Raw genomic sequence first — 14,918 nt, 5'->3', positions numbered from 1 at the left:
AAATTGCGGGAATTCTCTGGTGGTCTAGTGGTTAGAACTCTGCACTTTCAATGGGGAAGGCCCATGTTCAGTCCCTGTTGTGGAACTAAGATCACATAGTCAAAGAAAAGAAAAGAAAAGAAAAATCACTTAGCATACATTCCCAGAAATACCTACTTTTATTACCTCTAGTTATTTTGTGAAGTTACCAGTTGTTTAGTAAGTTTAGTAATATAATTTTATTTCTATGGTTGTGTCTTTCCCTACTGTCTTTTAAATCACTGGAAGTTTTTGGTTCTTCAAGTATTTCTGAGTTGTGATAGATTAAGGAAAGGTTAAGAAAACCAAGATTTCACTAGTTGATAGCATCAGTCTCTTTTAGGGCTTGTAAAGGTTATAAATGGTTTTTCCAGTAGTCATGTATGCATGTAAGAGTTGGACTATAAATAAAGCTGAACGCTGAAGAATTGATGCTTTTGAACTGTGATGTTGGAGAAGACTCTTGAGAGTCCCTTGGACTGCAAGAAGATCAAACCAGTCAATCCTAAAGGAAATCAGTCCTGAATATTCTTTGGAAGGACAGATGCTGAAGCTGAAACTCCAATCCTTTGGCCACTTGGTGAGAAGAACTGACTCATTGGAAAAGACCCTGATGCTGGGAAAGATTGAAGGCGGGAGGAGAAGGGGACAACAGAAGATGGGATAGTTGGATGGCATCACCAAGTTGATGGACATGAATTTGAGCAAGCTCTGGGAGTTGGTGATGGACAGGGAAGCCTGGCGTGTTGCAGTCCATGGGGTCACAAAGAGTTGGACACGACTGAGCTACTGAACTGACTGAAAGGTTCTACAGAGTATTTTGATTCAAGGCCCGTGTAATGGGAGACAGGCATAAAGATTATGAAAAGTGTTTCCAAGATAGTCTTAGGGGCAAATTTAAGTGTTAAGTGATAATAACCTTTATGAATTTGCTTACATCAGTTTTGGTAACAATACTCAAGAGGCAGAGTGACTGGTTCAGCAGAAGTACTTAAATAAATATTTGTCAAATAGACAAAACGGGGTGGGGAGGCTCTGAAAACACAAAAACTGAAAGTGTAACTCGAAAATGCAGGCCAGTAAATGAACTGAGTGCTGTGAACCATTCAAGGATGGAAATCTAATTAATTCCTAGGAAAACAAACTGATCTTGCTCTTAGTTTTGCAGACTAGAATTTATGGATAGTTTTAAGACTTGGAAGATGGCAGATAGATGATACCAAAATTAAAGTGCAAAACATGGGAGGTCTTTAGGGCTTTACTGAAATCTGCTTAATTTTATACATAATTTTGGTTTCCTAGTAAAGTAGTCTGGAGAAGGAAATGGCAACTCACTCCAGTGTTCTTGCCTGAGAAATCCCATGGACAGTGGGCTGCTATCCGTGGGGTTGCAAAGAGTTGACACTTAGAGACTAAGCACAATAGAGTATTCATGGTGAATGGAAGGCCTGGGATATGTTAAAGTGCTTTCCTTACTCCCTTTAAAAAAACAAAACAGGAAACTCGCCACTTTTCCCAGACTTCCGTTGATTCTGTTAGTCACTTAATATTTTTACCTCTATTTGGGCTGGCGTTTTGTTCACATAAAAGATGAAATGTCTTTTCTTGTTACATAAATAAGAAATACATCACCTTCATTAAAATTTTCTCTGGATTTTTAGAAATTAAATTATAACCACAAATAACCTTTTTTGTCATCAATTAAAAAATTAAGTTACAAAGGTAGTATAGAGAGTAACTTTTATTCTGGGCTTCCCAAGTGGCTCAGTGTCTGCCAAGCAGGAGATGTGGGTTCGATTCCCAGGTCAGGAAGATCCTCTGAGGAAGGAAATGGCAACCCACTCCCATAGTTTTGCCTGGGAAATCCCATGGACAGAGGAATCTGGTGGGCTACAGTCCAGGGGTGTGCAAAGAGTTGGACTCAACTTAGGGACTGAACAACAGCGACAACAAAAACCTTTATTCTCATCCACTATTTATATGTTCTGTTTGGCTTTCTTGGTTAGCCTTTCTTTTTTTTTTTTTAATTTTTGCTACCCCATGGACTATATAGCCCACCAGGCTCCTCTGTCCATAGGATTTCCCAGCAAGGATACCAGAGTGGGTTGCCATTTCCTCCTCCATTGGTTAGCCTTTCTTAATAGTCATACTTTTTTTTTTTAATCATCCAGATGGAGTACTTGTGTTAACAACAAAAACAGCAGAAAGTATTGAAAAAGTTAGTTTTCTTTGGAAATGGTACATAAGAATGAGTTAGGAAGTTATTTAGTGTCTGGAGTGTTTCTTTCAGCTCCAACTGACTCAAATTTCTTTCTAAAAAAAAAAAAAAGTTGTTCCACTCTAAGACTCTGGTGAAAATAATCTTTACCTCATTGACTCCTTTTCATCTATATTAAATTTAAATCTTTTTGTTTATTTTTAAACTCTGACACCCAAGCCTGCTTATGTAATGCTTGCGAACTCTGCTATTTATGCAAAGATACACTGACCCTAGGGCAGAGGGTGAGATGGGAACCCAGAACCGCACAGAAGTCAAAGCAGCCTATTTAGTGGATTCCTTGAGAATTAGGTTGGAAGAGGAAAGAAGTGGTGAGCAGCTACAAGAAAGACACCCAGAGTGAATGAAATACAGCCAGGCAGTGGAGGCAGGTCGGCAGATGGGAAAGCGTAAATGTGGTGTTGGAAACCTTGTTATAGCCTACCTTTTATGTGGACTCTGAACGTGATCCTTCAACAAACAAACAAAAGATCCTTGAAGACCTGTTTTTCATGAAGTACCTTGTGTGGACACTCAATACACATTATTGCCCACGTTGATGACACTTTCCTTGACAAGCTGGGTAATATAGTCCTATTAGACAGATGAAGAAATTGAGGTTTAAGGGAATTAAGTAAGACTTCCCTGGTAGCTCAGGCGGTAAAGCGTTCCACCTACAGTGCGGGAGATCTGGGAATTAAGTAGCTTGCCCGAGATCACATAGCTAGTAAAGGGTGGGATAAAACTGAAGCCAGATGTGTCTCTCTAGCTGGACTGATTTCAGAATATATATATATATTTTTAAATTTCAGAATATATTCTTTAGTACCAGTGCATTTACAATTGGTGGTAACTCATGAGGGTTGTTAATCCTTAAATTCAGGGATTCTGTTCTGAGTAGAGTTGTTACTGCTGCTACCAAAAGAGGGATTTTTCTGGGCTCTGGAAGTCTAGCACCTTGAACATCCTGGTGTTTGCATCTTTGGAAATACCTTTCTTCCCCTTCAGGTCTCGGTTCCACCCTTTCCAGATGAATCACCTTGGGCAAGGGTTGGGGGAGGTTTATGAGGAGGTAGAGGGTTGCCTTTTAAGCTTCATTGTCCTCATTAGTGAATAGGGCTCAACAGTTTTTTCTGAGGATTAAATTAACTTTGTGTGTGTATTTAAGTATACAATTCCTACAAATTGGTTACAGAGAGATATGAATGTTACAATGAAACATTTCTCCCCTTGTAGGTCTTCTGGAATTTTCTGTGGGGAAATTTAGATACCTGGAGCTCAAGAAGCCCTTTCCAGAGGAAGCTATTTTGCGTCATATTTCCAGCAATGTCACTTTTGTTATTTTCCAAATACACTCACAGTATCAGAATACAACAATTTCTTTTTCTGAGGTAAGTACAGAGTTACTTCCATAAAAACTATTTCCACAATTTGGTATCTTGTGTTTAGTGTGAGCATTAGAAATTAATGCCTCTTTTTGTGTTAAATTTTTAAAAGATCAAGACTGAGTCCTGTCAAGTTAGTAATTTAGGCTGGCTAGGAGGTGAATATCTAAGGACTTTCTTTTTTTTTTTTTTTTAATTTTTATTAGTTGGAGGCTAATTACTTTACATCATTACAGTAGTTTTTGTTATACATTGAAATGAATTAGCCATGGATTTACATGTATTCCCCATCCCAGTCCCCCCTCCCACCTCCCTCTCCACCCGATCCCTCTGGGTCTTCCCAGTGCACCAGGCCTGAGCACTTGTCTCATGTACCCAACCTGGGCAGGTTATCTGCCCTAGATAATATACATGTTTCACCTAGATAATATACATGTTTCAGTGCTGTTCTTTTGAAACATCCCACCCTCGCCTTCTCCCAGAGTCCACAAGTCTGTTCTATACATCTGAGTCCCTTTTTCTGTTTTGCATATAGGGTTATCATTATCATCTTTCTAAAGTCCATATATATGTGTTAGTATACTGTAATGGTCTTTATCTTTCTGGCTTACTTCGCTCTGTATAAAGGACTTTCTTAAGTGGTGACCTCTGACCTAAAAGACGAGTGATGCTGCCGAGTTTGGGGGGAGGGCAGCTTGTACCAAATGTCTCCTGCCTGCAGTTAGGCTTTCCTCATACTTTCTACCTTTTCTTTTTCTTACCCTACTGGGTCCTTAGTGATTTTTACCTGAGAGTACATTTCAATGGATTTCTGTGGTTGTTCAGCCATTTAGTGTTGAAGTTTACTAAGACGCCTAATAGGATCAGGTTTATTCTTTAGAGTTTCATCGAAATAAAAGAACTGTAACTCTCAGTTTAACCAGAGCAGTGCTGGGCTCCCAGCAGCATTTGAGACCCTCTTACAGAGGTCCTCACTAAACCCCTGAAACTTAACCTCATCTCTGGGAAGTTTTCAAATATCCTGAATCAGCTGAAGCCATTAAGGCTTTGCCATTTCTGTTACCCTTTACAGATCTACTTATTTTTAGTCCATATGACCCCTTAGACTAATACATGAATTTCACTCTCTATGAAGTTGTGCTGCACTTTTATTTCTCCTCAGGCCACCTTCTGGCTTCCCTTGTAGCTCAGCTGGTAAAGAATCCGCCTGCAATGCAGGAGACCCTGGTTCAATTCCTGGGTTGGGAAGATCCCCTGAAGGAGGGTATGGCAATGCACTCCAGTATTCTTGCCTGGAATAATCCCCATGGACAGACGAGCCTGGCAGGCTGCAGTCCATGGGGTCTCAAAGAGTCGAACATGACTGAGAAACTCAGCACAGCACAAGCCTACCTTCTAATATTCTGGAATTTGCTAAATGAAGCTATCTTCATCCAGTCGCTATAGATTTTATGGACATTGGTCGTAGTATCTTTCACACTAAGTGTTTTGTAATTTTTGCTCCTGCCTTCCTGCCCCTACCACAAAGGTTTTGAAGATGTGTGTGTGTGTGTGTGTGTGTGTGTGTGGTGGTGGTGGTGGTTTGATAGACTAGATATGGGGGCTTTCCTGCTGGCTCTGTGGTCAAGAATCCTCCTGCCAATGCAAGAGCCATGGGTTCAATCCCTGATTCAGGAAGATCCCACGTGCCATGGAACACAGCTAAGCCCATGTGCCACGACTGTTGAGCCTGTGCTCTGGAACCTGGGAGCCACAACTAGTGAGCCCATGTGCTGCGACTGCTGAGGCTTGAGCACCCCAGAGCTGGTGCTCTGCCCCACGAGAAGCCAGCATCACGAGAAGGCTGTGCACGGCCACTGGAGAGTAGCCCCTGCCCGCCACAAGCAGAGAAAAGCCCATGCAGCAAGTAAGACCCAGCACAGCCAGAAATTAATAGACTAGAAGTGGAAGGGTTTGATCGAGGAAAAGAGGAAAGAATAAATTATCCTAATTGAAGATATAATAGTGTGTATGACCCATACATTGATTTTGTGGGAGGTCTTTGCAGCCAGAGCAGAAATCAAACCTTGTTGAATTTCATAACTTTCTTAGAAAGAAAAAACATACTCATTCTTCAAGGGGAAGCCGAGTCTTTTTCTGGCACTAAATTCAAAGGGAAACTTTCTATTCAGGCACTTACCTAGGAGACATAGTAAAATGGCACATAGGTGATTTCCTTCTTCATAACATCACAGCAAAGACAACATTTGAAGGAAGAGATAGGGTGGAGAAAAAAATGCAGTTATATTTATTGCATGCCTGCTGTGTGCTAGGCCAGTGATCCTTGAGCTCCTGGGGCCAAAGACTTGGTGTCTGCTGAAATCATGGACTCTCTACCTGGCAGAATGTATGACTATATCTGTATAATTTCATGGGGGTCTCTGGAAATGCATTGAGCCTCCTAGTTAGGACCCCTTGCATTTGGTTTTCCATGTAGTTAATTTAATTCTTATAACAGTTGGTCCAAGTAGTCCTAATGTTTATTTTTACTTTTGAGGAAATGGAGGTTAGGTGACGGGGTTCCTGCATGACTGATGTGACAAAATTGGCCTGGATGAGCAGCATCTTGGGTCTCAGTTTTCATGCAGAAAAGATCTTAGTTATCCTTAATGATAATCATGTTCCTTTCTTGGACTGCCTTTAATCTCACTATATTTATACTGCTGAGAAGATGACAACTAGAACTGCGTATAATTCTAGAAGGGAGTGGTCTGCATGAAGAGAGCTGTTTCTGTTGTAACTTCCTGATGACATGTGACACCTTGGAGTTTTGGGTCATCTTGGCAGTGAGTTCTTTGAAACTTTTGACCCTTAAGTTCCTTAGTCATTCTCTCATGCTTGTCAAACTGAAACCCACATAACACTTTTTTCTTCCCGTTTTCTTCTTGTTCAGTTGCTCAGTCGTGTCTGACTCTTTGGGACCCTGTGGACTGCAGCCCACCAGGCTTCCCTGTCATTCACTATCTGCCGAAATTTCTCAAACTCATGTCCATGGAGTTGGTGATGTCATCCAACCATCTCATCCTCTGTCGCCCACTTCTCCTCTTGCCCTCAGTCTTTCCCAGCATCAGGGTCTTTTCCTTAACTTTAAGAAAACACTCTGAATCTACTACCTCTCAACTTTAGTAGTTTGTTATTCAAAAAGCTTTCCCAGCAGATGGGGGGAGGGGATGAGAGAGTATGGGGGTGTGAGGAAGAGTAAGCTGCCGCTGCTGCTAAGTTGCTTCAGTCATGTCGGACTCTGTGCGACCCCATGGACTGCAGCCCACCAGCCTCCTCCATCCATAGGATTTTCCAGGCAAGAGTACTGGAGTGGGGTGCCATTTCCTTCTCCTGAGGAGGAGTAAGAACAGGGCACAAAGAAGATGATCTCTGTGTTCACTGCCCTGGTCTTGGTGATGGTTTCCCAGGTGCCTGCATTTATCAAAACTTATATTGGTATACTTTATGTGTGATTTATAATACGTAAATTATAACTCTGTTTTTTAAAAAACTTTTCAAGGACCGACCGAACTATTTGGGGGCAGAGCTTCTATATTTTGTCTCGGTAGTGGTCAAGTTAATCTGTATATCGGGACCACAAATGGAGGCCACCCTAAGTGACTTGGCCCACGTCACAAATCTAAACCTAAGACTGCACTTACAGGGAATGCCTGTCAAGGAAACCTAACTTACACTGATCACAATCCTCCAGCTCAGCTTAACCAGCTCACTTTACCTTAGAAAATAGGACTTGCTCGTCTTCTGACTAAATCCCAACCTCCTAACCCAGCTTGTTCTTCTAATGCTCTAAAAAGCTAGTTCATGCTCCATATCCCTTGGGAAGCACACTCTGCATCTAGTGAGGCACTGTCCTCCGCCAATCCATCAGTGGTGTTGTGTTGAATAAAGGACATCAGACTTGTACTGAACTGTTTCAGTTTTGTCATTTCCATGGAAGTCCTTAACCCAGTAGTCTTAGTACTTGAAATGCGTGCTAAGTCAATTCAGTCTTGTCTGACTCTTTCTGACCCCATGGACTGTAGCCCACTAGGCTCTTCTGTCCATGGAATTCTCCAGGCAAGAATACTGGAGTGGGTTGCCATCCCTTCCTCCAGGGGATCCTCCTGAACCAGGGATCGAACCCTCATCTCTTTTGTCTCCTGCATTGGCTGGCAAGTTTTTACTGCTAGCAACACCTGCGAAGCCAAGTACTTGACATAGTAAATCCTCACTGAAGGGACTGAAAAGCTTGGGAATGTTATTGTGTATCTGCTATTCCTGATCAAAGAGTGTATATTTTAAATAATTCCTCCATGTATCTCTGTGGGCACATGCACATAGAGGTGAAAGTAATTCTTTAATCAACTACTTGGTTTGGAGAAGCTTTGGAATAGGGCATGCACTAGATTCACTGTGGCATTGAAACACTTTGTTCAACTGCTGATTTGCAGTGACCCTTCTTTCCTTGTTGCAGGCTCTCCTTCCTAATGCCTCAGGGACGGGCACTGACAAAGGACTGGTTTCCATTCTTAGACCAGAGCAGAGTATGTGCACTTGGCACTTGGAGACATTCGACCCTGAGCCTGTCCAAAATGTGGCCATTCCACTGTCCTACTCGGAAAGCGGTAACCTTTCTATCAACTCCTTATTACTGTCCAGAATGCAGGACTTGTGGGTGAGAATTTAGAGATAACTATAATCCTATTAAAAGTGTTTGCTATAAGTATAGTACTTTGAATTGGAAAGGTTTTAACAGCGGGGGGAGTCAGAGAATTAGCATGATGAGTGAAAGCCCAGGAAGGGACTAGGACTAGAAGAACACATGTATTCATTTGGAAGACACTGGAGGAGCCCTTGGAGAAGCTGTAACTGAAAGTCATGTCAAGAGGAGGGGTCGATTCATGTTGATGTATGGCCGGGACCAATACAATATTGTAAAGCAATTATCCTTCCATTGAAAATAAATTAAAAAAAGAAAAGGCAAGACATGATCCTCACACATTAGTTGATGGTTCTAGGCAGAGGAAGGAGAAGGGAGAAGAATGGGGTATTTGGAGAATGGTGGACAGTGGGTGTGGCTGGAGCCAGAGTGTGAAGGTCCTGATATATAATGTGAGGTCTGCACTCTTTACTGAGGCAGCGTGGAGACTTGAAGCAGAGGGATGACCTGATGCCTTTCCTCTCTTTGAAGGTTAACCCTAGAAGCAGTGTGGGGAGTGGATTGGAGGGGGCATAGCGGGGTCAAGACAGCATGACTTTCAGGACTCAAAATGAGAAAAGAAGGTTTGAACAGAGGCCCTGAGAAGGGGAAGGAGGACGGGCTGGATTTGAGAAATTTGGAATGTGGAATTACAAGATACAATGACCAGTGGTTATGGATTGTTACAAGTGGGGAGCACAGACTTCCCATTTGGGCAGCTGGGAGATGATCAGAATAGTGATCAGGTGGGGTGTTTGTGGTGCTGGATGTTCTAGGTGGTTGGGATGGGGTTAGATGGTGACTTCAGTTTGGCACATTGAATCTGAGACACTTGTAGGATATCTGGATGGACTTGCACAGTAGGCAGCTGAAAATAAGGGCCTAGGGTGGAGGAGTCAGGTTAGATATCCAACTGAACAGCTGAATAGCTGCTAGTAAAGTCATGGAAGTAAGTGAGGTCATCCAGGCATGAACTGAGAGATTCAGGGATGAAAATTATAGCAAATAATTTCCTAGTGCCTGCAACAGTTTCTGGGGGGGTGTTCACTGCTGAAGAATAATTAGAAGACTAAGGAGTGGATAGACAGTGAGAAGAGAGACTGGACACCCAGCATTATAAGAAGTGGTAAATAGGACTTTGCAGAGAGGTCAAGAGAGTGACTGAAAACATCCTTATGGTGGCACAAGCCAGAGTCAGTGGTGGCCTTTAATGAGAGTCATTTTAGTGACACCATGAGGATAAAAACCAGATCATAGTGATTGAGGAGTGAAGGCGAGAGGAAGAGATTTACATTCTCTTAAAGTTTGGTGGTAAAGGGAAGGAGAGGTTGCAATACCTAGAAAAGGAGGTAGAATTCCAAAAAGTGATGAGAGTTGAAGAAAAACAATTATATGTAGCCAAAGGGTAATTACTTGATTTAAAAAATGATAGATGTCAAGCTTTCATCAACGTCAGTGTACGAAGAAAATTAGTGAGAGTGGAGTGTCAGTTACAGTACACATGCTTTTCTTGGGTGTGGTAAATGTTTGTAAATACAGGAGAAGAAGAGTGTGAAAGAAGAACATAGAATTCCAAGGAGGAGTCCGCTGTGAAGCAGTGTGCACAGGGTGTCTCCGGAGCTGCAGAATTCCAGCAGTTTATGGAAATTAAGAACCAGCTATGGGAACGATTGAATGAGTTTATGAAGCTGAGATCTTAAAATACTTTAAACTGGTTTACCTTCTTGTGTCTTAACTTCTCCACTTGAGCCCAACATACCCAGTTCTTTGCATGGAATTGAACTAATGTCAAGGCACTTCTTGAAGTTTTGTCTTGTTAAAGGTTATGAATAGGATTCCTAATAAGAGCTGTTTTGACCATATTATGATTGTAAATTAAATACCCCAAGGGGATTCCCTGGTGGTGTTAGTGGTAAAGAACCTGCCTACCAATGCAAGAGATGCGGGTTTGATCTCTGGGCTGGGAAGATCCCTTGAAGGAGGGCATGGCAACCCACTCCAGTATTCTTGGCTGGAGAATGCCATGGACAGAGGAGCCAGGTGGGCTATGGTCCACAGGGTCACAAAGAGTCAGACACAACTGAAGTGGCTTAGCATGCAGGCATGCATATACCCCAAATTATTTTATGTTTAATTGTGCACATGCTATGTCTAATACATGATCCTGGGGTTTTTGAGATCTTTTATTTTTTCCTCTTTTATGTATACACAGACTCTTCCAGCGAGGATGAGAGGTTGACACCATCTTTCTCCCTGTTGAAAGAGTTAAGTGAAAAGTGGACACCCCTTTTCTATTTACCAGGATCTAATGAAAACTGCTCAGAATCTAAAGAAAATATGTTTAGGAAATGCACGCATTCAACATTTGGCATATAATTTTTGGGTGTTCACGGAGCTCCTGAAACCCATTCTCGGACCCCAGCTTCAGAATTGCTGTCTCTTCTGATGTTTTCAACTCTAGAGCAGAGGTTGGCAAACTGCAGAGCGCAAGGCAAAGCCAGCTCACGGACTGTTTTGTGCATGAAGTCTTATTAGAACACAGCCATTCACTTACATATCATCTGTGGTTGCTTTTCTGCCACGGGGCAGCTGCCACAGAGACCAGAGAGTCTGAACAGCTTCTAAAATATTTACTATCTGGCCCTGTACAGAAAAGGTCTTCCACAGCCCATCACCTCATATAACTTTACCCTCAGTCCATGAGGTAGAACAAAGCTAGAAGCTGTCCTCTGAACTTCTATGTTGGGTGTTCTTAAAAGAGTGGGGTTCTGTTTTTCTGAGTATGCTTTGACTGTATCAGAATTCTAAGTAACTTCCTGGTTTCCCATCTAGATCCTATCCCTGGTGGCTGTAATTTGGAGTTTGATGTAGATATCGATCCAAACATTTACTTGGAGTATAATTTCTTTGAAACAACTATCAAATTTGCTCCAGCAAACCTAGGCTATGCGAGGTATGTCTCCCAACTCCCAAAACTCTTTTTAGGATAAGCATGACTCACTGTTGTGTAGACTGAGTAAATTCTCTCAAAATCCATAGTTCTCCTTAGCAAAGTTGAGCTGCTTATTTTTTTTTCCAAATAGAAGTAATTTAAGCTTTGTTATTAATACTTAAGGTGTCATTTACAGTTAGTATTGTTTCCCTCCATTCTTATGAAGAGCCAAATGTTGTCTTTATTAGGCGCTTAGAAGTACGTCTTAGTTTTTGTAAAGAATTTTAAATATAGAAAACATTTTGGGGACTTCCCTGGTGGTCCCGTGGCTAAGACTCCACTCTCCCAATGCGGGAGGCCTGGGTTCGATCCCTGTTCAGGGAACTAGACCCACATGCCTCAACTAAGAGTTCACATGCTACAACCAGATATCCTATGTGTGGCAACAAAAACCCAATGTAGCCAAATAAATAAATATTTTAAAAAAGAAAGCATTCTGTAGCTGTGAAACATTCCTATGTTTGTAAGGATTTTATTGTTTTAATTAAAACTCTGCCCTAATTTCTACTTTAATAGTAATGATAGGTAACATTTGAACACTCTCTGTGTATCATTCACAGTGCTACTGAATACTCTATGTTCTTTGTCATTTAATCCTTAGAATTTTATGAAGAAGGGGCTGTTGTTCTTATTTTACAGAGTGGTGCCCTAAGGGTTGTTGAGATTAAGTGACTTGCCCACATACACACGGCCAACAAGTAGCTAAGCTGGCAGTTGACTCAACTTGACTGATACTCATATCTGGTTAGTTAACCATACATACCGCTTCGCTTTCCTTAGTGATGCCAAACTGGGAATCGCTGTTGCAGAAGTTTGAAGTTTTGATTCCCATTTACATTAGTAGATGAGATCTGTAGCACGAGAGATTGATGCTCAGCTTTGCTGGTTAATTTTAGAGGCGCAGATCCTCCATCATGTGACGTCAAGACAGACCTAGACTCCAGGTGGAGGTTGCAGTATGACGTCTATCAGTATTTTCTGCCCGAGAACGACCTCACTGAAGAGGTGTTGCTGAGACATCTGCAGAGGATGGCCGAGGTGCCTCAGGTGCGGGCCAATGCTGTCAAGGTAAGTCTGATACCTGTAACTCCTGTAGCCAGACTGTGACCCCTTTGTAAGAGCTGAGAAGGGGAGAAGCCATCAGGAGGTTATTATTATTACTATGTTTACTGTTTTCTTGGTCTTTCTAGGATTCTCATTTTATCCTCTTTGATTTCATTGTCATCTTGGGAGTCGATGCCAGTGATATCCCAGAGTAACACTGATTTTTGAGGAGATGCATGTAAATATTGTTATGTTTTGTTTGTTATGTTTTGTTGCAGCCACATGTTTTGTTGTGTTTCAAGGAAACACAAATTGTGGCTAGTTATCTTGAGCTATGGGTGGAGTGGGTGGTCATTTTCTATGTACTCCCATAACTATTAGATTAGAAAAATTGGGAAATATAATGTGTATACTGTTTCGAAAAAAAATAATGGGAAACTATTTAAAGATATATGCATTATTTTTACTATTTAAATGCAAGTACAAAATTTGTAACTTGCAGCAAAAATTTTCTCTGAGCTTTTGAACCCCTGAAAACTCTTGCTACTCCTCAAGTGTGAGGGTACAGGCTGGTAGCACTGGCATCACATGGGAATTTGTTAGAGTCACAGACTCTTAGGCTCCACCCCAGATCTACAGCATCAGCATCTGTATTTTACGATCCCCAGGTGATTCCTCTGTACATTAAAGTTTGAGACTCATGCTCTCGATCATTTTTGTAGAGGGCAGGATTTTGTCTTTGTCTTAAAAGGTACCTGATATCAGTCTGATAAACAAGGACATCTGTCAGTCTGGTGGTTGGTGAGGAGCATTTTTCCAGACTGTTATGATCTTCCCAGAAAGTTGCAGACTACCAGATTATATAGAAAGAAACTATTGAAATAGGGCAGCTGTGGGCCTTCCCTGGTGATCCAGTGGCTAAGACTCTGTGCTTCTGATGCAGGGGGTCAGGGTTTGATCCCTGGTCAGGGAACTAGATCCCATGTGCTGCAACTAAAGATTCTTCGTGCTGCAACAAAGAATGAAGATCCTGGATGTCGCAACTAACACTAGCACAGCCAATGTAATTAATTAATTTAATTTAAAAAATTATGATTATTCACAAATTAGGAGCTCAATTCGAAAAGTTTGCCTTTGTACATAGGAAATTTCAAAGACCACTTTTAGTCTCATGAAGAATATAAAAATTCATATAACAGTCTTTTTAGGTTACTTTTTTAAATTTTAGGCTGTATTGCACGGCTTAGCGCAGTACTAAGTTCTTAGTTCCCCAACCAGATCAAATCCAGACTCTTGGCAGTGAGAACCCAGAGTCCTAACCACTGGATTGCCAGGGAATTCCCTAGGTTACTTTTTAACTTTGGTTAAGAGTTAGAACCTTGTGTGCCTGAATTCAAGGAAACACAAATTGAGGACATGACAAAAAGAATGTGGAGCCTATTTGAAGAGTCTCACCCTGACCAACTCTGGGCAATTTGATCATCAAAAAGAACGTGATCAATTAAGGCTTGAATAAAGAAGAACATCTTTAGTCCATCCTGATACTGAAAAAAAGAAAAAGGAAAATTCCTCAGTTGCTACTTACCACTGGAGCAACTTACATAAAATTACTCTGAAAATTGATAAAAGGGAAGGAATTTACCTTTAACAAAAGAAGGATGTGAATTCACCCCCCATTGATAAGAGAAAGCTCGCCTTCATTTTTTTAGTATTTGCTTATTTATTTTGGTTGTGTGGGGTCTCTGTGGCTGCACGCAGACAGACTTTCTCTAGTTGTGGTGAGTGGAGGCTTCTCTGTAGTTGCGGTGTGTGGGCTTCTCATTGCGCTGGTTTCTCTTGTGGAGCACAGGCTCGAGGATGCATGGGCTCAGTAGTTGCAATTCACAGGCTCAGTTGCCGCATGACATGTGGGATCTTCATGGACCAGGTATCAAATCACTGTCCTTTGCATTGCAAGGTGAATTCTTAACCACCTGGGAAGCCTCAGAAAACTCTTCTTTAAGAAGAATGCCAGCTAGGGACTGCAGAAGAATAATAGAATTAGAAAATCACCATTTTATGACCCTTAATGAAATAATTCAGGCAAGGATCTTCAGGTAAAAGAGTGTTAGGGGGCAGGATAATCCCAAGATGCCTAAATAGCACCCTGAGGTTAATTCTAATTAGAGAGGGAAAACTACTTTCAGAATGGAGTGATTCGATGGTCTCTACCTTATCTGTGTGGTCAAAGTTAATTTTGCTGATGAACCTGCATTATGTGCTTAACTGTGAACCTGCATTCTCTGCTTAAAGCAATGTAGGCTGACTTTACCACCGTCACTTATGGAATATTCTGGCGAAACAGGTTCAACTTGATTTCCTATTTATAGGAGTTTCTGTTTACAAGCAATCCATGGGATGAAAGTACAAGTTAGACACCTTGAGTACAATCTGATAAATTCAGATTGAAGAATAAGCTGTAAAATAACTTCCTTCATCTTTCAAAGGTGGGAGAAAGATGGT

The 14,918-nt window shown here is 41.5% G+C and overlaps 1 protein-coding gene across 2 annotated transcripts in view; it reads left to right on the top strand.

Moving 5' to 3' along the window:
• The window catches only part of TM7SF3 (transmembrane 7 superfamily member 3), a 42,074-nt gene that overhangs the window by 7,723 nt on the left and 19,433 nt on the right, over positions 1-14,918 (top strand). For both annotated transcript variants that reach the window (XM_070453828.1, XM_070453829.1), the window contains exons 2-5: positions 3,512-3,666; positions 8,156-8,306; positions 11,213-11,333; positions 12,269-12,440. In XM_070453828.1, the coding sequence (XP_070309929.1) occupies positions 3,512-3,666; positions 8,156-8,306; positions 11,213-11,333; positions 12,269-12,440 (599 nt within the window). The remainder of the gene's footprint in view (positions 1-3,511; positions 3,667-8,155; positions 8,307-11,212; positions 11,334-12,268; positions 12,441-14,918) is intronic.

The sequence above is a fragment of the Odocoileus virginianus genome, chromosome 23, assembly GCF_023699985.2.
Source record: "Odocoileus virginianus isolate 20LAN1187 ecotype Illinois chromosome 23, Ovbor_1.2, whole genome shotgun sequence".
Lineage (NCBI taxonomy): Eukaryota > Metazoa > Chordata > Mammalia > Artiodactyla > Cervidae > Odocoileus > Odocoileus virginianus.
Note: the sequence above shows the minus strand (reverse complement) of the source record. Positions and strands in the feature narration are given on the sequence as shown.